The sequence below is a fragment of the Rhyacophila brunnea genome, unplaced genomic scaffold (assembly GCF_057557595.1).
Source record: "Rhyacophila brunnea isolate RB1 unplaced genomic scaffold, BYU_Rbru_1.0 scaffold_10, whole genome shotgun sequence".
Classification (NCBI taxonomy): domain Eukaryota; kingdom Metazoa; phylum Arthropoda; class Insecta; order Trichoptera; family Rhyacophilidae; genus Rhyacophila; species Rhyacophila brunnea.
The window spans coordinates 5970056-5996869 of NW_028232752.1; the positions used below are offsets into that span (position 1 = coordinate 5970056).

A 26814-nucleotide genomic window follows, 5' to 3' on the forward strand; every position below is an offset into this window, starting at 1 on the left:
TAAAAGTACCTTAAAAGGTTACAAAACTATTTATTTTTAGTTTTCATGTATTATTTTAATATTTTTAATTATAATATATAATAATATATCATAATATTTGAGTATATATTATCTCATTCATAATATTATGTATTTGATCAGTAAAAAAGTGTAAATCCAATTTTGGTAGAAATGAGTATAAAACTATCTAAAGCCTATCACAAAACTTTATAATTCGAGTTCATATAACGGAAAATTGAGATTAAGTACGAAAGGGTAAAAAGCGATGGCGTTTGCCGTTGTTTGACCACTCTTATGTCATCTTTTTCACCGAAGCACGAAGTACACTGAAATGCACATAATTCCAACATGAATTATTAAACTGGCTCAGCTTTGGTGAAACGTCTTACGGATATATTACTGCACGATATAACAGTAGCGAGGGGCGGAAGTAGGCTGCTAAGATTCGACATAAATAGTGCACCCCAAACTTTGTCAATCATACTTATTTGTTTTCATTGAACTAAGAATACAATTTGCAGATGCTGCCGGTGATTTTTTTTTAAATTCAATTAAGCCCTGCCTTTAGCTAAGCCATAATAGTTTTGGTGTGCTATGGGCGATCTCACAAAACTAGTGCACACTTTTTCAGACATACTTGTTTGTTTCCGTTGAATTAAGAATACATATTACGTTGTTGATTAGTTTTTTTTTAAATTCATTAAGCCTTGCCTACTCCAAATCAAAATCGATACAAAATATTCATTTAACTATAAACGAGTATTTATTATCTACAATGGTTTGGAATTGGCAGGGTTTAATTGAATTTTAGTCTTTGTTCAATGAAAACAAATACGCTTGACTGACAAAGTTTTGCGTGTATATGATGGCTCAGAGAAACCGTATACTGAGCTTCGAAAACAGACGTTTGCGACGGATACTGGGTATGCGGTGGTACGACTTTAGGAGCAACGAAGAGATAAGGTAACGCACCAAGCAGCCTCTCATTACGCTGAGAGTAAAGAGGCGACGTTGAACCTGGATCGGCCACGTGCTGTGGATGCCAGAAGAGAACCTCAACCTGGCTTGCCTGTTCTTCAAGCTGACCGGATTCCGGTGTCCTGGAAGGCCGCTAAATACTATCTATAGAGTGTATACGGCGGATCTACGAGATGGTTTGACCTGGAACGAAGTAAAAAGACTGGCGAGGGACAAGGATTCTTGGAGGCGCCGCGTGGTGTCCATATGTTACGACTAAGGGGCGGATATGGCGGAAGAAGAAAGATGATGAAACTATAAAGTTTTAAAACCAATGATTTAAATCTATTTAAAGGTACCTACCTAAATGTATACATATAGTATACATATTATATACCAGTGGCAAAGGGTAGAGGTAGGCTGTTATGATCTGACATAAATAGTGCACGTTAACCTTTGTTAGTCGTATTTTGTTAATGTTATTGAAGTAAGACTACAATTTACAGGTGATGTCGGTTAGTTTTTGAAACTTTCTAAGCCAAACCATATTAGTTTTGGTATATTTTGGGCGATCACACATTTTAATTCATACTTATTGGTTTTCGTTGAATTAGAAATACATATTACACAGATGTTGTTCGTTATTTACTTAAAAATCATTAAGCCCTGCCTAAACCAAACTATAATAGATACAAAATATTATTATATGTCCAAAATCATGTATGATTTATGGCAAAATTTTAGATATTTTATAGATAGGCGACTATTTTTTGACTATTATCTATTATGGTTTTGTTTTCGTAGGGTTTAATTGAATTTTAAAAACTAACCAACACCATCTGTAAAATTGTAGTCTTAGGTAAATGAAAAAAAAAACGTATGACTGAAAAAGTTTATTGTGCACTATTTATGGCAAATCTTAACAGCTTACCTCCACCCTTCGCCACTGTTATATACATGTATACATATAGTACTTATGGCGATCATCTTCAGTGCGTCCAATCGTCCGCGAAAGAATCACCCCAGACCACATCCTTTGGCCAAAAATATTCTCTGTGGAAACAGCCCCAATTCAATTCACCCCTAGATTTTGAGATTAAGGAGACAAAGAGCAAATCATTTGAACTGTAAGCTTGAAATCCGCAAGCCAAGAATGTCTTGTATTATATAAGTACTGATAATTAATTAGCGGCCGAAGCATTTCGAAGTGTATTGTGTAGCATGGATGCTTAACCGGGCGATCGCGAACCAATAAATCATCCCCCTATTTTAAATAGGTACTTTACCAACTTCATAAAAAGAATACTTACATTAAAACAAATACCAAGTTACTTAAATATACAGTCGAACTTGGCTATTACGATCACGGTAATAGCGAGATCTCGGATGTAATGAGGAAACATTCGTTGACATTTTAGTTTATGATTTTCTTCATACATTTATTCACGTTAATGCGTCAATCGTTTAAAAACAACATTTTCGACCCTAAGCAATAAAATCTGAGACCGGGCAGTTAACTAGACCGATGCCGCCGGGATCGGATTACGTTTATGACACTGGTTAAGTATCTAAGTACCTAATTGGTGTTTTCGCTGACAACATTCAAAAAGTATCCACGCATATTGTTGAAATTTCATGTAAAAAATCTAAGCATTGTGAAGTTAGTAGGTACCTACAAGCGCCGGCAGCTTAGCACCTCATTACAATAAACAACTTCTTTTGTAGTATATAAATAATGTCATGCTTGTTTCGGGGATTTTTACGATAGTTTTCAGATTTTTTATATTCTATGTTTAAATAGAACGTGGCGCGAAAAATGTTATATAACGATATAACGAGTAATGCTTATAACGAGCAAATTTAGTCGGTCCCATTTTTCCCGTAATAACTAAGTTCGACTGAAAACTGTGCCCTTAAGACTTCAGTGCTTCTTATAAATGGGAGAAAGCCGAGAGTTGGGATTTCATTGTGAATAGATTAGTTTACTTGCACGATCGGATTATATAGAAATACATCACAATTACTAAAATAACATATTATGCGAATAGTGCCATCTATAAATTTAATACTCATGTCAGTACCTAATATCATTCCACTGGTGATTTAAATGACGTGGTAATTAGAATTATTTCGAATATTAATACTATCGGTACTTTATGGAATTCGAATTTAAATTCTAATGGATTGATAAATTGGTGTTTACCACAGAACAGATAATAAATAGAATACCGATAGGCTATATTCAATACGCCGCATGTTGATGCAGGCTTTTGAATGTGTGAGTGTCCTACTAAAATGAAGCACGCATTATGCACGTGCAATAGTGTGTTTAATACACCAACATTAAATGAGCGTAAATGCATAAACCGAGAGCAGTTTTCACTACTCGACGTAAAACGTATTCTTGACACGTGTGCAGGTTTTACACGGATTCTTCCTTACTCGAGTCGGTTACCTGCTATCGTCTTACCCGTTATGTATTTCAGTTCCCATTATTTCCGAGTTTCCTGGTGTTTACCCACTATATTTATTAATTTATAATATAAGTTAGAATTATTGACTGTCTTCGTTGTCTGAAAATGCCGAAAGTCGAAACCCGTCTCGTAAAAAACTACCTTAATGGAATAGTACAAAACTTAAATTCATTATAATTTAGAATTATTTCGCATAAATCATGGGCAATCGGTAGCTTAAGGCTTAAAGGATAACAGCACTCACCCGGACAGTGAAAAATGTGAGTTAGAATCCCACTCGGTCCAACTATATTCTACATTTTTTTCTAATATGTACCTATGTCTTTGAGGTTTATCAAAATTTATTTAATTTCTTGTAAACGTGTTCATGTGGCTGGTACATATTGTGTTCCAGATGCCGCCAGAGATAGCTACGCTTCGTACCAACAACAAGGGTTGCCAACCTCATGGATTCCGTCACTGTGGCCGGCCTCCGTCACCCTGCAGCGGTTCTACAAAAGCGATCTACGCGCTACAAGTCTGGTATGTCGGGAGGTGTGAGAGATGGCGATGGACCGAGGGAAGTGGCGCGATCTTATGCTTGCCTTACGCCCCAATGTTGCGGCGTGAGAGTGTGAAAGAAATAAAGAAGAATTTGTGTAAAAATCATGATTAATAATCCCATAATATTATGGGTCACTTATGAGGTTGTCTTTTATTAGTACGTTAAGTCGTTTGTATGCGTACTACCCGAAGTGTGACTTTAGCATTGCCATGTAGATAGTGAAAAATATGTATATAATAAAATATTGTCGTTTTTTTATTCAATGTAATATTATTTGACCATATCCGAGTCAGTCCAAAGCCAGTGCTCACCTACGCATCGGAAACCTGGACATTAACTCTGCGAAATGAACGTGGAACATCTTTGAAAGAAAAATTCTACGCCGTATATATGGACCGATTAAGGATGACACCAATTGGAGGAAAAGATATAATGCTGAGCTCTACGGGCTGTACGAAAATTGCAGCGCAGTTCAATTAATTAAGATTGGGAGACTGCGATGGCTAGGTCATGTGCACCATATGAATGGCAATGAACCGGCAAAGAGAGTGATGTTAAGCAATCCAATAGGACGTAGAAGAAGAGGGATTCCAAAAATTCGCTAGTTGGATGGAGCTGCCAGTAACTGCCGTATTCTGAGGGTACCGAAACGGAAAGCGGCCACACTGGATAGGGACAGGTGGAGGGAGCTGTTGAAGGAGACCAGGACCCACACCGGGTTGTCGCGCCCCTGATGATGATGATATCCGATTCAAATACGATCATATGGGCCTCCACAGAGTGGAGGTTTGTATTAACAGCTTTTGTTTTTACGAGAAATGGATGTCAGTCACTAATATCAAATATTGTCAAACAAGTAATATTATTAAAGTTTAAAACATATTATTAAATAATATTTATTGTCAGCTGAAAATATGACACTAAAAATTTTCAATACAAAATATGTTTTGAAGTATGATTTATATAAGTGTTTGGTACCATAAATTTTGTGTTCTAAAAAGAAAGAGATAGTGCCAATAATAATTACTGATGGCTGAGATCTCTTTCCTTTTTGTGTCACATTAGATAAGTAATTGAACAAGAGATATTATATGTTATCAGTGATTCTCAATCAGCAACCGAGAGCTTTTTCAAAAGCTTGTGAAAATAAGTACCTACCTACAGCTTGCCACCTCTTTCATAATTGAGTACTTATACAAATATAAAAGATAAGAAAATTCTGTACATATTTGAAATGTGAAACATAGCCTTGTTACTGTAGAAACGGAGTATCAGTGTCTTCTGTGAACCAACGTCGTTCTATAGAATTCTTCTGATGCACTGTTCGTAGAGGCCTATAAACACTTGAAATTAATTATTTGTAGTAGTTATTGTGCCAGGTAAAAGGAGTAGAGGGCAACGACTGACACGATGGAGTTAACAGGTAAAAGAGTTACATTGAATCAGCCCATTGTCCACTGAAGAAGGAAGCTGATACATTACACGACTAGTCCTACTTTTCGCCCCTCACGTTGTCTATGGATGACCTGTCGTTGTCTATAGAGTGCTCATACTGACGCGTCTGTCGTGTTCACTTGTCGGAGTATTCTTAGTTTCAGATTTCTTTCAGATTATTTTAACGTATCTTGGAGACCTTGGAGTTCATCTGATGTAGTGGTTTTAATAATTAGAAGCGACGATCAAAGTAAGTAAACTTATTCTGTGTATAATAATATCATAATACAATAGGACGTTTGTCAATGTGACAATCGATTCTAAATGACAATAACTAATAACTTATTTACACTCTTCAGTCATTATAGGATACCAAACTCTGCTTGCAAGTACGTTATCAATAAATAGTATGGCAGTGGACCACTTGTTACTTGCGCAAAAAGTTATGCTCAGGCTTTATTAATCTAAAGATGGCGGTGATCAGCCACAAATCTTGGAGATATTAGGAAACATTGAGAGATTTAATTTAGAATAATCTGGTGGTATAATTGTATCGAATATGGGATACGATCTCAACATTTGCTACTCAACTTTAACAATAAGTGTTCATTATGTAACTGGATGTAAAATAATGGACTGTATTGATAGTAGGAGCGGCAGAAGTGGGGTTTTATGGGAACAGATCTTCGGTTGACACAATTGGGACTGCAACCATGCGTGCACACGCACTTTACAGACACATTCATATTATACACACACACGAAGTGTTTTTAATACAGTCAGTAGGTTTTTCCAAGGAAGATTGTATTAAAAATGAGTCACAAGCTCGGTGGGTGCATACTCAATGAATGTATACTAAAATTTGGAGAGATGCTGACATTGGCTATGAATCAAAGTTTGTACCTGTTATTGATACTTTGATCCATTGTCAAAATAAACAAAATTTGAAAAGAATTTTAGATATAATTATGATTATTAGCTAATTTCTCCGTAGCAGGGAAAGCACATTTCAATAGATGTGGGTACGATTCCCGCCTGGCGTCATATTTTTTTTTAAAGATTTTTTATAGTTTTAAAATTATGTATATTCAATAAAGAATGCTACAATCTCAACTATTGTGAATTATTCATTGAAAAAAAGGTTATTATATTTCTAACAATGTTGAATAATACTTAGGAACTATATTTTTTCACAAATGCCTTTAAAATTAAAGAAAAATCTAAGCTTCTTATTTACACTTTGATAAAATTCCTTCCGCGTATGAAAAATTTTAACGTTGAATAACATATTACTATTTTAATAATATATATTTTTGAAGCATCCAGTAATCGGTACAGTTCTCTTAAGGCGATACTTGCAGTGAATCGGCAAATAATTTTCAACAATAGGCGCGACGAAATTTTGGACTCGCTGGCAGTCTGAGAGCGAACGTTAAGGTGTCAATACGTCATTTTATTTCGTAATGGCGATGGGGGTATTAATTCTTAAATCGTGTAAAGATGACTATAAACGTTACCCATTTACTTCAAAAAGAAAACATGTCAATGAATACATTATTATTGTTACTAATAGAACAATAAACAAAACATTAAATGGACGCATGTTGGATTTATATGACAAATTATATTTCGTTCGGCATGCGTCATTTACACAATCCGCGCATCGCCTAGCCACGATCTTTTTAGACCATGCCTCAACTGAGGTATAGCCTTAATTCAGAGTTTTGAATCATGAATATGAAGATAAAAAACACACAGATTTAAATGAATTTTATTTTTTTTGAGTACCTACATATTATTTTTTTGTAACCATTAAACCAGGCGTAAAATGAAATTGTCTCTCATTTTTACCCCTGTCAAAATTTACATTTATCCAGGTGAGATTTCAACAAAAAAAAGCGTTCTTCGAAACAAAAAGGTTGAGAATATTGTTGGATTAAATTGTAATTGAGACAGAGGAAAAAGTATTTTGGACGCATGTCATACCTAAGTACTAAATAAATATATTACTTTGACATTATTTTATCGTGATTTTGACCATTCTCTCTTATTATCAATCTGTTTAACTGTTTTTTTTTGATAAGCCTCTCGCAGGATTATTTAATCCACATAATAATCCGTCACTAAGGGATGATTCAGGATGAGGAAAGACCGAGAAGTTCTACGTAGTATCAAAACCAGGAAACTACAGTACCTCGGCCACATTATGAGAGGACAAAAATACAGCATTCCCCAACTTGTCATTCAAGGAAAGATCAATGGGAAGCGTAGCAGAGGACGGCGCCGCATTTCGTGGCTTAAGAACCTCCGTGATTGGTACGAGTGCAGCTCCACTGAACTGTTTCGGGTAGCAGACGACAAAGATAAGATCGCCTTGATGGTGGCCGACCTCAATAAGAATTGACGATGGCATGAAAATTCATTTATTATTCATCACTGGCATTCCACCCCTATGTAGGACGCAGTAGCGAAGGGTGGAGGTATGCTGTAAGATCCGCCATAAATAGTGCACATTAAACTTTGTAAGTCGGACATATTTGTTTTTATTAAACAAAAACTACAATTTACAGATGGTGTTGGTTAGTTTTTAAAAATCAATTAAAACCTAGCTAAACCAAAACATAATAGTTTTGGTATACTTTGGGCGATACGACAAAATTGTGCACACTTTTTCATTCATACTTATTTGTTTTCGTTGGAGTAAGAATACAATATAATATATGGTTCCTAGTTTCCTAATTTTTTTTTAAATCATTAAGCACTGCCTAAACAAAATTAGATAAAAATATTATTCTATCTATAAAATATCCAAAGATATGTATGATATAATTGCATAATTTTAGATATTTTATAGACAAACGACTATTTTTTGACTATTATTTATTATGGCTTGGTTTCGCAGGGTTTACTTCAAATCAAATCAAATCAAATTAATTTATTTTACATATAATGAACATAACAAATTATAAATACAAAGCGTTCACGACATGACATAAAATAAGTGTTAATAATTTTAAAAATAAAAATACAGAGCTTAAGTAATAAAATAAGAAAATAAATAAAATAAGTAACAAAATAAAAGTAATGGAAGCACACAGAGTGAACCTTGATAGACCCTATCTTAAAAAATAAAACAACGTCCACCCAAATTCACCCTCACGTAAGTGGAATATATCAATATCCGTAGCGATTTCATTAAACATGGTTACTGCCCTCCCAATTGGCATTACTAATGGCAGGTTAGTTCTGCGCCGTGGAAGAACAAACAACGGATGCCCTCGATTCCTAAGGTAATTATCAGAGACACACAAGCCAACACCACCAAGAATGGCAGAGTTCACATTGAATCTTAAAAACTAACCAACACCGTTTTTAAATTTTAGTCTTATTTTAATGGATAAAAAAACGTATGACAGACAAAGTTTAGTATGCACTATTTATGGCTACCTCCAAACTTCGCCACTGATAGGACGTCTTCATCGCTTTCAAGAAACATTTCCATTTTATCAGCCGTTTCACCGCCTTACCCATTAGAATGCTGTATATCTTTTTAAATAATCCAATCACGGAAGTCTACAGATCTAGATCTCCCGATGCCCTTTTTTCTTCTAATAATTTAATAAGAAGCCTCTTGGTTAGCTGGGAACCTTCTATCATTGAGATACGCCCTGACTAACTACATCAACCCACTTTTATGTCTAAGACGATGGAGAGATTAGTTGTAGGTACATCACGTATAGTTTAATTTTATCTTTCTCACCTAATACCATTTTTTAGGTCAACCACCATTATCACGGAAATACAAGATATATTAATTAATGATAGTCCCAATAACAAGCGGACACAGAGAGCATAATTAAACCCAATTAAATTTAAAATTAAATACAGCTATGGACAATACATTGGAGAAAGCTAAAATTTAAGCTTTGAATGATTTAAATCATTAAAATCATTAAAATTTAAAAAATTAAAAAGCTTTAAATGATTAGAGGAAAAAAATTAAATCGTCACTGTTCTGGCAGAAGACACTAATTCGAAAAAATGACATATTGAGTTAGTTATACTAAAATGTTCCTTATTTCAAACTTTACCGTCTGGAAACTTTCTTCATAAATAAACAGTCTTTATTTTAAAGTCATTCTTTTTACGATTACTTAATAAACTCACATGATAGACCATTTCAAACATTTTAACAACTTCAAAGTCAAATTACTCAAAACTAGTATTCTCCAGTTAGTGTGTTCTGCCAGAACAGAGACGAAATATACTGAACACGATAAGTACATGATTATAATGAGAAGAAAGGCAATATAAGAAAAAATACAATAAAAAATACCGTCGTCCAGTTTGAGTAGTAAGCTTTGGATCAAATTAATTTAAAAGAGGCAAGAGAACAAAACAGATCCTGTGATGGTAAATAGTTCTGAAGAGTCAACCCACTGGACAATATAGTAACGAAGATTGGTTTTATATTATGATTCAATTTTCGATTTCAATTTCAATTTTAATTTATTTTACATATTGTGGACATTACAAATTATAAGTTTAAGACGTTCACAACATGACATTTAGAAACAAAGAAATATTATTAAAACAGTATTATATAATACTGTAATTATGCAATATTAAGTTATTCTACAGTATAAATGTGTAAATACAAAAAAAAAATAAGTATATAGGTACAAGGAAGTACACCGAATGAGTTAAGCAGACCCTATTTTAAGAATTTATAAAACAACATCCACCTATACTTATTCTCACGTAGATGGAATATATCAACATCCGAAGCAATTTGGTTGAACAGAGTTATTGTCCTCCCAATTGGCATCACCAATGGCAGGTTAGTTCTGCTCCTCGGGAGAACAAACAACAGATGCTCTCTCTTTCTCTGATTTCTCGCATACGGCACCAAAACTCATTTCAATATAACTTACAATATTTATTGATGGTACAGGGTAATTTATTAGTTGATATGGATATACGGGTGCAAATCCCGTCGCGTGTCGTATTTTGTTCAAATGTGATTTTTCTAGTAGGTATATATCTGAGGTGTTTTCAATTTATGTATGTTAAATATGTGTCCCTACATTTCAAAATCAGCCAAGTCCACCTTAAGGTATTTTTGACTTTTTTTGTGAATTGCTAAAGAACTACTGCTTTCTAACATTTCTGCATTATCAAAATGTGGAATTTATTAATTTTAAATATTCTATACTAGAAATAATATAAACTTTCACCCTTCTGACTGTGTATTTGAGAAAACAAAAAGCTGTATTTTTTCTCCTATTAATCTATCATGGAGTTGGCTGATTTTGAAATCTAGCGACACATAATATATATTGACTGTTACATTCTGAAAACGTGTGAATTATTCGTTGAATAAAAAAAATGGTTTGAAAACAATATATCCATCCAAACTCATTTAGTGCTAACACCGCGACTGGCGCAGTTTGGAGCAATTGGCCATTCGATATAATAAACTTGTTTTTTAATTAATGTGGTAATTAAAACTTCAGCAGTGATTGGTGTACCTACCCATTAAACTAAAGACCTAAGTTTTCTTCTTGCGAGCGATAAATGTGTCGTTGAATTCTACTCCGTTAAATTTTTGTCGGATTTGTCTAATATGTATGTTTCTGTGCTTTTTCCAACTTATGTAATATCAAAAGTTTGTCTCGCAAGCTTTCTTGTTATATGAAATATGTCTTTCTAAAAATAAGCAACCGCTTAAATTGTGGCAGAAGAAAAGATAAAAACGTAAAAAAAAACACAATGACATAATCTATCTGTATCCGTTTGGGAATAAAATTAAATGAATTGGGAAAACACAGAAGCCGTACATCATTTTGCGTGAAAACTCGAGTGGGCTTAAGATACGGTTAATACTCTTGCCATTTCAAAATTTTAGACATTTTGTTCGGGCGAATCCCATCTCAATGTGACATTGTCTGAATTGCAAATAATTATTATCATTATACGGCATCAGAGAATTTCGGTTATACGTGAAGTGAGTTACGCATCATATCAAAACATTAATTAATATTGTTAGAGTGTTGTACATTGGGGAAATAACGATTGACGTATTAACTTCATTCTTGAAATAGAAGTTATGTATACAAAATATTCTCATAACAACATTATTATATTATAATATTACATATTTAACGAGTATGAGGTATTTTTACCACGTTTTCTTAGCTCGTATTCTTGTTTGTCCGGTGGTTTGTTATACAGTATAAATCTTGCAATCAATTTTTAACTAACTTCTCAACTAGCTAGACATATGAAACTTTTAGAATATATCAGAACACGATGCCAATGCATTCTTTTAATACTTTTAGCCATCTTTAAGTAGAATTGTTTGTATGAAAAGTTATTTCGGAAGAAATCCGTAATCCAATCCACTATTATTGGTTGCTAGGGGTCTGGGGTCCTAGCAACCAAATTATTAAGGTGACGCATCAGTGAAACGCCAAATAATTTTCAACTGTACGCGCGACGAAATTTTGGACTCGCTGCCATTCAGTGAGAGAATGTTGACCCAGAAACACGTCACTTTGCTGCGTGATGGCGACGGTCAATTAATTCTAAAATCGTGTAAAGATGACTAAAAACGTTACCCATTTACTTTAAAAAGAAAACATGTCAAAGAATATATTATTATTGTTACTAATAGAACAATAAACAGAACATAAAATGGACGTATGTTGGATTTATATGACAAATAATATTTCGTTTGACAGGCGTCATTTTCACCCGGCACCCGCAATCCGCGCATCGCCTAGCAACGATCTTTTTAGACCGTGCCTCAACTAATGCATGGCCTTAATATATACGTGCGTTACTATGGAAATCAAAATGACATTTCAGTATTCTATATTTGTTTGTTTTTTGCAAAATAGCAAAAAAATGATTTGTTGACAATTATTGTCTTATTTGTCCTAAATTATTAATACATAGAATTGTCAAGTTTATATTATGATTCAACTGAAAATTTAAAAACGTGGCATATAAAAAGTTCTTTTTATCTTATAATTATTTCGATATTTATATGAAACCACTTCCGTTTCCGTAATTCCAATTTTTAAATTCATTATTCCGAAAATCTGATACCTTCTCATTGTATGCAAGCTTTAAAAAAAACAATAGAACGTTCCATTATAAACCGTGGAAATGTCGATAATATGGTTATTTTATTTATTTATTTACATATTTAGAAAAAGAGTATTACGGCATAACAGCGATTGGCCAATACGCCATAATACATAATAAATACAAAATTATAAAAATATCCTAATTACAAATAACAACTAATATAACAAGAAAGTAGAAAAGACAGCATGTGTTTATGTAAATATTAAAGAAACATGATAATATATACAATTATAAATTTAACCTATTTAACACGTCCACAAACATTATATAGTTAATAAAAAATAAATCAACCTTTATGGTGCCATCCAATAAGTTAATCGCACGATACACAGCATCATGAAACATAACATCTGCCCTGCGACGAGGTATCTTGAAGACCGTAGAGTTGCGAGTGATTTTGGTGGAAATATGAAAATTAATATTTGCCAGTATTTACGGATTGTAAATTAACCCACGAAGAAGTAAAAAGAAATGCTTTAAAAGAGCAATCACTCTTCGGGTGGACAAGGATTCCATTGATAGCATCTAGATTTAGCATCTAACTAGATAGCATCTAGCATTTTAGAGTTAAGAAATAACAATAAATATGTATGCTAGAAAGAAATTCAAAGTCATCCGATATAAAGATGGAACTGAGCGAATAGTACGATAAATTAAAAATTTCAAGTTTTTATTCTAAACTCATTATATTCGTATATTGCTCGTCTTCAGTTCCACAAAATTACAATTCCAAAAAATTACTAGTTGTCCTCGTAGGGCCAATATTTTTGTCACTTTACTACAGTCAGTGTAGGTGAGTCAACACTTTGGTCAGTCATTACTCAAAACTACTTATTCCTAGTTGATGTACTATGAAACCGAGCCATCGATATATTATATAACGTGCACATAGAGCACAAACAAAAATAAGCTTTGTACCTGATTTTAGAGGGCATGTCAAATTTTCAAATTGCAAATACTCCATGATTTCGAAACTACCAAACCAATGTGTGGCAGTAAGTAACCCTTGGATTTAATCCACCACTGGAATCCAATCTACTTTTCTGTGATAATTGAAGGCGTCCCCCGAAAAGGGGTCTATATAATACATCATGTCAAAAAATGATTTTATTGACTAAAACGGGTCTATCATTGCTCATGTTATTGGAAAGTTTTATTATTTCATCTGCCATAGTTTTTGAGATATTAGCAATACTAAAATGCTTACCGTAGAAAAGGGGTCTATATGATTTATTTTATTATCCAAAATAAAAAATAAAATTTTGTCAATGATAAAGAGTGCTTTCATGAACATAATTATTATCACAAATATACTCCAAAAGTCCGCATGATCGAATAAAACGTTTTTTTCCTCTTCTGAATAATTTTGTTTTTGCATAATATAGACCCCTTTTCGGGGGACGCCTTCTATTATTATTCTCTAATGTCAGTAAGTGTCATTTTTAAAAAAAGTATTTTTGATTATTACTTCCTACGAATATTAAAACCTATCGGGCTTGACCGTAGACATGTGATGGTAATATAAATTAAAATTTTGCAATAAACCAGTTATATTTTTCACTATAAAATTGTAAAATTATTCTTTTTCGACTTATGATAAATTTTTCTTTGTTTTTTTCCGAGCATAGGAGAGATATGAGAATTATTTCTCATGTATCAAATCTGCGTGTAGAGTGAGCAAGCTAAACATTATTAACGTATTATTTACTAAATATTTTTGAAGTTATACTTCTTTAGGCGCGTTTGGAAAATCAGATCAGAGTGTATTTTTGGCGTGTAACATGTAACACATAATTAATTTTTTCACACTAAAAAAATCGCACTCGGATTCGAACCACGGTTATCAGCCGAACGCACTGCCTTTACGCCACAGTATGATAATACAATCGTGACGATGATACAGTATAATATTATAGTTTATTCCGTTGCCTAGGCAGCGAATTTATTATTATATAAACGAAGAATTGTTCCGTTGCCTAGGAAACGAATTTATTATTATATGTGATTAGCTGTCAAAACTAAGCTTAATATTTTAAATGTGATAGGTACATTATCTTTGTTTGGTATTACATATTTAATTTATGTGAAAACTATTTTCTTACTGTTTGAATATTTTTGGTTGATGTGAATTTTGACTAACGCGGTGTGCGATTATTTTATTTCGTTACGCCAAAGAAGTATAACTTCTAACGTGCACAGCGATTTTTTTAAATAGATAAGTATATTATAATTATTCCACTTTTATGTAGGTAATATTAAAAACCAAATTTAAAATTTCCACTTTATTTTCCAACCAATTTATTTTTTTACGACCAAATAGAAAATTTCACACCATACCATATTTGCTCCCATAAGAAGTAGTTCTGGGTAGTTAGTATTATATTATTTCAACACGTCAACTCTACTATGACACATTTTCATTATACTTCTTGATCAAAAATAACTCCTAAATATTACAAATGAATTCTGTATTCAAGGCGCTAATCTCACGACGTTTGATAAACCTAAAAATAGTCCTCTCAATAGATCTGAAATCGTGTATAAATATGCTATATCGTCGTAAGTTTTGGAGAGAGTTATGCCGTGGAGATTAAAGAAAAAGAGCACACTTATCAGGCAATGTTCCCTGTAAGGTATGCGCGCGCACATCTTCCAAAAGGTGTCCGCACACATGTTTTCATCCCCCGCACAGATCTCACACAAAAATATTGTAAAAGAAAATTTCCTTTGCCAGATTTTAGTTTTACTCGAATGCACGAAACCATCACATGCACAATTCTTAAAGTGAGACTACACCGGACACTTTTGTCGCCAACCTCATAAAATTTAACGACTATGTCTCGGAATAGGGTAATAAAATCGAAGGTGTTGCTACTTGTCGACGTTGCTCATTTGTCCACACAGAGAGGCAACGTGTCGCGCAACATCATTTTTTCTTGTAAGCCACGGAACGTTCGCCTGATTATTATTATTTATTCGCATTTGACACCTGCTATACCTACCTATCAAAAGGCGCTCGATATTTGCGGCTGGGATCATGCACTCTTTAAACTGTAGGTACCTATTACAGTGGGTAGGTTTAAGTCGCCCAAATAAATATATGTACTTATAGCTACCTATATTGCAATCTCAAAGGCGTTGGTGATCTGACACGGCTAACCGAAAATAGGTGGATGTAGGTTAGTACCTACTTCAATTTGGTCGATATAAACCTTAGAGAAAAAAACGACATCCAAATTATTATTTTACTTTACTATAAATTCTTAATAAAAAGATAAACCATACCAATACGATAATAATCGATATCATTGTCTTATTTTAAATCAAAGCTCGATGCAGATGTAGGTAGGTACATGTAACATGACTCAGAGTACAGGAAAGAGTCAGTAATCGTAATCATTCTTACCCAATGTCATTGTTCTTACCTATCAAAGAATTATCGTTATATTTTTATTGCTCGCGCGCAGTGTTGCCATGTCTACTGAAATTTTGGTCAGGAAAAGAAGAAATTATTGTATTTGTGAAGAATAAAAGTCACTTTTTACATGATTTTTTAAAAGACACTAATTGTGAGCTTCTGTCAATATGCACGAAAGAAAACATTCCTGGAAAATTTCAAATTATTCTATAACTATTGGTCCAATGTTAATAGTACATACAACTAACGTTGAATTTGAGATGGATTTTGCTGTGCTCAGATTAATAGTATTTTTGTAAAAAATAGCAGTTCTTAAATATCATGATCTATGTATATATATTTATAAATTAATGTCAACATAATAAATGTAGGTAGGTACTTTGGTTGTAATAAAATAGATTTTTGAAATAGATTTTAAATTTATGGGTAAGTACTTCTTTTTTTTCTATAATATTATGTTTTGACGAATACCGGAATATATTAATATTCATCCGGTATTGCAATCCCTAATTACCACCACCATCTTAATATTAAGTAATTATATCTTATATGCACACTAAAGGTAACACAACTACAAGTCGTTTTACGTTAATATCAATCTCCAATTAGCGAACTAACAAAGAGTGTAATTATAATTGAATTATATTTATGGAATATTAATAATTCCTAAAACAAGCTATTATGACTCACATGTGGCCGCACCGCAGCGTTGTATTTGAAAACCATTTCCCTACAAGCTATATTATGATAAAATGTGTTTATAACTTTACTACTGTTTTTGATTTATAAGTTATCATTATTAACCATTGTTGAATGTTAAATACGTATGAATAAGATAATAAATAACCTACCACCCAATACTACCCGGACTATATGTAAAACTCGCTCCCTCATATGGTAATTGTGCCGCAGAGGTGGACATGAGCTATTATATATTTTTTTACGACACACACACAGTATACAGTTTATTCCGTGTAGACAATTATAATAAATACTTTTTTCTGCCGGCGCATCGGCTTTTCGATCCAATAATCGTTAATTGAAAATTTGAAATTTTCATACATTTTGATACACCATTATCACAAACTAAGATTATAAGTATGATGTAATATAAGGTTGGGGTAGGTTAGGTTAGGTTTAGTTTGGTCTAAAAATAAAGTTGTAAAATCTGATGTCCACCTCTGCGGCACATTTACCGAGAATATTTTTGTCAATCCCCGTAAAAATAATAACTAGGTACAATTTTGTTAAAGATATACCTATTATAAGTATTATTATCTTACCTCAGTCCCGAGTCCGCCTTCTTTAAATGGTTGGACGTTATTTTTGTCTTTCAGAAACAGTAAATAGTCATAGGCAAACCACTTTGAAACATTTGTAGTTGCGGCGCCAGATTTCTTTAAATCGCCAATTTTTTTTCTCTCCCTGTAGAATTGCGAGCACAAATTTTTTATTTTTCTTTTTACTTCTAATGTATTTTCAATTCCAACCGCATTGGATATATTTACCCAAGCGTCGTGGTTGGAATTGCGGCACTTGTGATTGGGATGTTTTGGGTCCCATACACACCTTTCTTCTCTGTAACGTTCAATAGCTGTAATAATTTTATCATTGTCCCAATGTGCCATGATTGCCACGACTAATATGTAATAACAAAAAAACAAAAGAACCACCGCCGTTGTTTCACGTGTTCACTCAATGAAATATATAAAATGAATGACACTACAATAAAATTAAATCCGTCCAAAAAATATAGATACCTACTTTGTGTACCGATATCGATATATTGCCGGTATCAATACTTTCTTTCGATGCCAATATTGATTGATATTCGATTGTTTGGACAAACATCATTTGATAATTTATGATAATTGGTACCGATATTTGCGAGTATTAATTTTTTGACCGCATTGACAGGTACCTACTGTTTCTTTTCTCTAATACTCCAATGGTATCTGTATTATTTAATGAAATAAAGGGCTGGGGCGCCAAGATTAGATTTTTTTTAAAGGGAGGCGTAGTAATATGAAGTTTGGAAACCACTGCTTTATAATACGTACGCGTTGTTTCTCAGATTTTTTTTTTCGAGATTTCGGAGAGTAAAATACTATTATTTTGATTCTGTAAAAAATGTCACAAAATGCGTAATAAATAAGTAATCAAAATAAGTGCTAGACATATGCTCCAATTGATTGGCAATCGCTACCTACACGGGAAAATAAAGAGTAAAAAATACATAGTCGATATGTATCACTAAATTCCTGTACCTACCTACTTACGTAGCACTTCATATTAAAATCAACTGGTATGCGAATTTTATTAACAATAAATTATTAATGATCATTCATTAAAGTGTGTTGCTAACTCGTTTGATTTTTTACCGCACGCCTCGAAACAAGTGGTGACTCGAGTCGCGCGACAGAAATTCGATCCTCAATACGATAAAAGCAATTAAAACTTACGGACTAAAGTGATTATTTTTATGATGGCTGACCTCATTTTATAATGTCGCCACAAGTTTCTTTCAGTGAGGACGATGTTGTCAACCCCAACATTTGTCAACTTAGTTCAACAAACGATTAATGTAATTTATGGTCCAATAAAATATGATAATTATCGTTAAATTTTATGAGGTTGACAACACAAGTTTCTGGTCAGGATGGGCCTTTAGACTCATCTCTCGGAAGGCGAAGGTCAAGTACGACTAAAGCAAGCACGCAGTGAAATTTTACGTCGAGCGGGATCACTTTATCCGCCCCGTTCTATCGCGTGCCAAAGTATACGAAAAGAACATACGTATTTTAGTGTTTATCAATGACCACCTATGTGCCGGGTCCTCTACATTTCTTAGTCTTTGACATGTTTTTTTTATATTTTTTATTTACCTTGTCCGGTACACTCACTTTACTATTGTTATTATATAAAATCACTGAAATTAATAAATATCTAAAAAATATTGTATATGTGTGTTTGTGGGAGGGAGGGGGGGTGTATATTTACCGCACCGGGTGACGGCCCGTCACTGACGGGTGACATCAACCCTAGTTACGCCACTGCTCAGATGCGTTGATGATTCGCACACACAATAGAAAAATTAAAGGGAACGTTGTTGTCCGGTACACTTACGGGACATAAGACGATACTACGATATTACAACTGATGAATAGGTACACACTAATATCAACATCGTGCTTAATCGATGAAATTTCAATAGCTCACTGACGATATACAATTGAGCGATGAATATAAATTATGTCCTGTACCTACACGTAACATACGACTAAAAATCATCGGTAAAATATAGCAGTATCAACAGCTCAAAATGATAAATAACTAACCAAAAAAAAAAAAAGTACACAATAATGTTAGTCTATGACTGAATTAACTGATAAATAATAATCACGAGATAAAATAATTATTTATTTTTAAAAATATTATATCTTTATATGACGTAATTATCGCATTATTAATTATTAATTGAATAAAGCGGCAGTCATCGACACTTAATATATGCGGAGATAGGCTTTGCCTTATAAGCTTATAGATTCGTATGAACAAAACCAGACTACCACGATGCTACGTAACACGCACTTCAAACAAAAAGCACGCAAAATTCATCTCGAGTGAATTGATATTTCAATACTCGCTAAATGCGCTGCTTTGTCACTTATTTTCCATTTATTCTAAATTCTGACTATAGATGGCTCTCATTTATATTAATTAATTATTCTGACGATATATTCAATTGGTTGCCGCATATTTTTTTAATTTATTTAAATACTCGTTATCTATTTTTCTTAGAAGGTAGGCTTCAAATAATCGCCTACTATGGAGCCTTCGCCATTGCTACATTGTATACACGTACATAGTCTTTGCAGTTTGTCGATAATTTTTCACGTAATCATTGATATTTTTGACAGCTTGTAGGCGTGTTGCTATACCTCAAATTTATTGTAATATTATTGATGTCCTTTATTCCGCGTCTGCTTTTGACATTTTCACAATATGACGAGATAGTTCGCTCATGGAATGCGTATTAGCATTTTTATTACTTTTTTAACGATTTTGTTATGTTATAATAGACCTACTGATACATAAAACACTCCTGAGGTCAGTCTTGACATATCGATAACAATTTTGGACTATCGGTAACATGAATCATCGAATTTCAAAAAGCACTCTGGAAGGTTTTTCAAGTTTCGAGTAAATCACGAAAAACGATTGTGCATACATACTATGAAGCACTAGATGTATTCTTTTTTTTGTAACTGTCTTCAAATGTGTTACTAAATGTGATATAACTTTTTAATTTGTATGCAGATAACTTGTAACACAAAATATATTCGTTTAAATACTGTGCAGAGTGGATTCTGAATCTCACTTTTATGAAAAGAGTTGTTTTTGACACTCACTTTGCTAAAATCACACATTGTTAAAATTCAAGTGGTGCATCATGTGATTTTAATGAATATAAATTCATGTTGACTACTTTTCTCATGAAATTGTCGCTCGTGAAGCATTTTATGAAATTAAACACCAATAATATTTGAAATTAAATTTAATTATACGTTTCGAATTTTTAAAACATATTGTATGGAATTATTTATTTAAAAAGAACCAAATCGATGATTTTTTGGCAAAAAACGCTTGGGAGTTTTCTCGTAATATGCTAGACTAAATCAGGCGGGAGTAAAAGGGTTGTTTTTATAGATCAGAAAATAACCCAAAAAATTAAAGTATCTAACTTAATGAAAAAAGCCAGGGACGCCAATGGACTATTTACCAAAAATGCCGCAGAAACATGGATTGAAGTGTCAAATTGTGTTTACCTTTCTTTGCATTGCAGGCTGCGTATCCATGCATCTGGGTTCCTTGAACGCTTCCTTGAGGTTCCAGGAAGAGAATTTGTAAAACTTATCAAATAATCATCCGTTATATACGATTGGAAACGACAAAATATCAACAGCTAACTAGAGCGATTTACCTCACCGAGTATAGATCCAGTACTGCGGCCATATTGCATTTTTGTATGAATCGCGACTCCTGATTGGCCGAAATCATTTTGAATGCTTTTTAAAACTCAGTTGGCATACGGAGTGGTTTTTGTTAGGGATATTTAAAATGATTTCCTGACGAGATTGAATTCAAATTGAAACTCTTATCCGGATAACTAGATAGATTTTAAATCGCGGTATTAAAATGTATAACCAATAATGAAGGTAGAGAGAGTCTGGTGTATGTACACCGCGATTAATAATAATTCTTAGATGCTACATAGAATATTGTAATACTTCCAGGAAATAATAATTCAATGCGCTGATCAACACAATTTCAACGCAATATACTACTCTTTTCTTGCCGCAGACATTAAATAGAGTTAAAATTTTGACTTCCTTCCATTTGTCTTATTATGATCAGGACTTTTCTTTTTCTTCTTTCTTCTTGTATTCTTTTTTTTTGTGTTAACTGTCAATGAATGGAGAAAATGCATTGTTTTAATAATTCAATTTAATAAAACGCAAATTTTTATCGTACTTACACCACTTTTATTTAATATCTGGACAGGTTTTGATCGATTAGAGAGACATTTTTAACTTTTATTACTAAATGCATGTCGTGTTAAATATTCTTTAGTTGAAAATGTCTTTTTGACGCGGACGAAACCGATCCAGGAATTAAATAAAAGTGGAATAAGTACGATAAAAATTGCGTTTTATTAAATTAATATAATAATATAAAAGTATTTATACAACTTAATATTAAAGTTGCGCAGATTGCGATTTCTTCTACTGCGCACGAATTACGGAGGGCAAACTTAATAATTATTTCCGACTGCTCTTACATGAAGCCTATTGCATCATTTTATCTCACTCAGAATTGCTCTAACTACGTCATATTTTCAGTCAAAACTATCGAACTTCACGCTTATGTGGTGTATTTATAGCCAGTGTCAGGACACAAACTGCATTATTACAGCCGCGTTGACACGGTCCAAGTACGTTCCAAGTCTACTTGGATAGGAATAATTAGTATGAAGATGTCTCATCCAAGTGACAGCTTCATACTATTTATTCCTATCCAAGTGCACTCGTATGTGACATCTTCGTACTAATTATTCCTATCCAAGCTACTTGGACCGCGTCCTACTCATCCAAGTTAACTTGGATAGGAATAAATAGTATGGAGCTGTCACTTGGATAGGAATAAATAGTATTAAGCTGTCACTTAGATGAGACATCTTCATACTAATTATTCCTGTCCAAGTCTACTTGGATCGTACTTGGACCGTGTCAACGCGGCTTAAGAATGGTTGGACCCAGAGTTAAGTCAACCATCTATTCAGAGTCACTGTGTTATATAAATGAAGGGTTGAAATTTTATAGGGTCTGAGTGCCAAAAAATCTATAACCAGTTTTTTACTTCAACACAATATATGCCAAGCCTAATGTATTCTGAAGGGTCTAAGTTCTTAACTCTACCATTTATGTCACACAAAATATAGGCAGGGTGGGGTCTATGTGCTCCTACATACCCCTCAATAATGTCCATTTTTAAATATTTCTTCTTTTGCTTATTTTATCTTTAGAATTATGTTAACTTATCATATTATTATACTGATGTTAGTCTGTAACTTTGTAAAAATAAAAATGTAAGTTTTCTTCTTTTTTTGTTAAATCTCAGTTTCATATTGTTGGCACTTAGACCCTATAGACTTTCAACCATTCAAATTATCACACAGTGACTCTTAAGAGTTTATAGCGCAGACGCCAACCAAAATATGTGTTATATTGTACATACTAACTAAAAGACTACGATGGGCGGGACATGTGGAGAGAATGCCTGAAGTTAGAGCGCCAAGGATCATGACGAAGTGGCTACCCCAACGGAAGAGACCCAGAGGTCGTCCAAGAAGGAGATGGGCTGACGCCGTAGAAGTGGACTAGCGTCATATATGAACTCGGTAACTGGAGAAGTGTGGCGAGAGACCGGAGTGAGTGGAGAGCGGTTGTGGAGGAGGCCAAATCCCACCCCGGGATGCAGCGCCGTGGAAGAAGAAGAAGAAGAAGATTGTTCATACTAAAAACGTATTCTACGCATAATGTTTTCGTGAAAACTATATTTCTTTGGGAGATAATAATAATATTGTACTCACCACGTCTATAAGTTGCGATAGTTTAAGCTTGATTTTGACAGTGAGAGCGTCAGTGACGTTGACTACAGGCCTCACTAATTTGTTGTAGTTACTTAGTAGATCGTCATAAAGCCTCTTCGCGTCAGGATTTCCGGAACACCCTGCGAAAGATAACAAAAACAGTATGAATAATTATTGAGAGACTGGGATTTAAATTAGTACAACTAAAATATAAATCAAAATAGTTAGTAGTAGTGTTCACATTACCAAAAACATATTTATGTATATAACAGACTATGAGTATTTATAATATAAGTATATATTATTTATTACTTAAATTTGAAGTTTTCGAGGAGAGAGTTTTTGAAACAACTTGATTGATGAAAAAAATGGTGCATACACTATATACGTAGGTATATATTAAAAATAAATAACTGAAGTAGGCTGTTTCAAAAAACTCTTATGAAAAATATTTGAAATGTGAGAATAGTTCTGTTATAATGTAAATCTCATGTTGTAAACGTCTTGAATTTTGATGTATGATGCCCACAATGTTTAGTTTTCTTAATGTAAGTTAAAATAGTTCTGCATTCAGCTGACGAAATATTACCCTCAAAAGAGAGGGGAAAATATTTAAAAAAAATCGGTGTGTGTACTTATGTACGTGTGTTAAAAGTTATACTTCTTTGGCGTAACACAACACAAACAAAAAAAAAATATCATTCTGTGTTGGACTAATATGAGCTTGCTGACGTGATGGTCCGGGAGTCACTACACATATGTCTGGATTCTTGTCTGTGATCACGGATACTCGCGAAGTCGGGATATTGATAATATAGTTATTTAGGCGGCTCTCGTGGTGTAGTGTGTAAGGCACTGGCCTTTCATCCGGGAGCTCTGGGTTCAATTTCCGGTGAGGATACAATATATTTATGTGATTTTCTCAAATCCTGGGTGTTTGTGATTGTTCAAAATTACTAACAACTGCCTTGTACGAAAAAAATGGCCACAGAAGGAGGTATTTCCTACCAAAAAATGAAAGTTATACCTCTAAGTAGCATAATATGAAAGAAAATAATGGTTTTTTTATCTGGTGTATCCAGATTTACCTAAAATTTGACGTTATGTTGACTAGTATTACCAAACGAAACCCCTAGCACGAAAACGTTTCAAATTCCAAATCAGTAATCTAACCACAAATTAAAAAAAAAACAACATTAACATACCCCGATAATTATTGTAAAATAATATTGTTATCGCAAAACGCATTTCGTCAGCTAGACGACGCGCTTTCGAGGACAGGGTACTATACCTGATACGGCTGATACCGAGGCCACTTACAGATCCTAAGTAAAAATCCCGTTAGTTAGCCAAATCCTCCCTTTGCCCCGCGCCCGCATATTTCGCCTCCCGCGAGAAGGGATGTATTTTCAAAAATAAGATATAAGAAGGCCAGTACTAAAATGACTACGAAGTCGATATAACCAATGACATTAATATGGACGAAGCATCTGGAAAAAAAATGACACTCACTTTTTTGTTGGGTCTGCCGAATGGCATAATCTGTTCTAACGCCATTACAATAAAGGTGATATTGCTATAAATTCTCGAAGCTTCTTGTCGGGTCTGCCGAATGGTTCGGTTCGAACGGGTTCGCTCAAACGAACATTGATACTAGAAACACTGTTCTAACGCTGTTATAATAAAGGTGATATTGCTATAAATTCCCGATGCGTGATATCGCATAATGGATATTGCGTGACGTCTACCTATGCACGTGCAAATGTTACGTTTGAATTTACTTGCTAGCTACTGTACTGAGTGAGTCGTCCATTAATAATGTCATTGGATATAACCAAACGATCTCTCGCCCGCCATGCGGCAGGGGTGACGCCTCGGACAATGGATTTTATAAATCTTGACATCTAGGCGCGTCGCCTCGCCGTGCAAATAAATCCTCTTAATTAATAAATAACAAGTGCCCGTGAAACTTAATAAATAGTGATCAGCCCAAAAAAATATCGTCAGTGTAGTGGCTAATCTAAGACCTCTTTTAATGTAATTGTAATAAGACCCCTGCTTGTCCATGTTTTAGTGTAATAAATCGTAATTCTACGCGGAAATATAAATTAAATTTCTGTATTATAACTATTTGTGCCCGTTATAATGTCCCTCACTTCCAAAACATTAATAATGCTCGAAAATAGAACTCCACGACACACAAGTGAGTGCCTTATGGTATTACTATATATATATTTCGGAATATAACTCGTCAATTTTATCCTTGTGTATATAAAATAATGTTGGTTACAGATATGTGATACACAAAGAAGCCATGTTGGTAGTGATATTGATTTGAATTTGTTATAAGTGTTTCATGTAGTTTGATGGAATGTATATAATATTTACGATATACCGTACGTAAACTTTCCTTTTCCCTGAACATTGAGATAAACGCCACTCGCTGATGGATCCGCCGTGGATACATCCGTTTCCGTAGTTATTCCGGTGACTTCATCGGCACCCTGCTATTACAGGCGGTATCACTATAGGCATAAACTTACCCTGAATTCTAGCATCATTAGGGTGGTTCCAACATATTGATCTCATAGAAATAGAAGACAAAATTTAATATAGTTTTTAGTATTCTAAATTTGAACTTTTATCATTTGTATATATTATTTATATATAATGAATCTTAACTTTATCGGGAAAATTTCACTAATATACAAACTCCATACCAATATAATAGTGAATTTTAGTATTCTAAATTTGAATACCTATATCCATTTATATACTGAACCAACTGACCACATACTTCAAATATTTATACATGTATAAATAATATACATAAGTCAAAAATTAATTTGTTTAGTATTCTATTTAGCACCCACGATGGCCGCACGGCTTAAGCGTTGGCCTATGGCGTCGTGGGTCCTAGGTTCGAATCCTGGGTCTGGTAAGTACGCATATTATTTTTCAATTTGAATCAGAGTATAGACCTAATACCTAGTAGTTTTGGGTAACCTACAGGGAAGGCGAAGCAGAGGAAGAGCGTCTGCGCTATGGAGCGACCAAGTGAAAGAGCTGACTGGGGGCACCATCCATTCTGTCCTGAGAGAAGCGGAAGATCGAGAAGGATGGAAAGTCTTGGTCGCTCAAAGGATGGCGAAATTTAAATGTGGTCACGATCCTCAGCCATGAGTGCACGACCAAGAAGATAGACCTAATAGGTTGAACAAGTGGCTGACATCCATTTCAAATGGTCAAAAAAAATTTTTTTTTTTAAATATGAACTTTGTCCATAATACCGAATATTTACATAATTATACTAAGTTATAACTTTATCAAGAAAGTTCCAATAATTTCATACAACGCCCACGATGACCGAGTGACTTACACGACGGCTTATAATGTCGTGGGTCTCAGGTACAAATTCTGGTTCTGGAAAATCTACACATTGGTTTTCTATTGTATTGAGTAGAGTAGTACAGAGCTTGATGCGGCCATTAAGACCTGGCAGCGAAAGTGGGACGAATCGACCAAGGGCCGGTACACATATACGTTTTTTCCAGACATACAGTGGCGAATGGAGATAACCAAATACCTGACTCCAGACCATTACACCAGTCAATTTGTGACTGGTCATGGTGGATTCGCTGGCAAGCTCTTCGAGCTTGGACTTGCAAGCCGTCCGACA

General features: G+C 34.0%; 1 protein-coding gene across 1 annotated transcript in view; it reads right to left on the bottom strand.

Annotated features, from left to right (window-relative positions):
- The window catches only part of LOC147078842 (acetylcholine receptor subunit alpha-like), a 303793-nt gene extending 279279 nt beyond the window's left edge, over positions 1 to 24514 (bottom strand). The window contains exons 1-2 of the mRNA XM_085950067.1: positions 24481 to 24514; positions 23136 to 23293 (exon numbers count right to left, since the gene is read on the bottom strand). Coding sequence (XP_085806193.1) covers positions 23136 to 23293; positions 24481 to 24514 — 192 coding nt within the window. The remainder of the gene's footprint in view (positions 1 to 23135; positions 23294 to 24480) is intronic.
- Positions 24515 to 26814: the final 2300 nt, after the last annotated feature.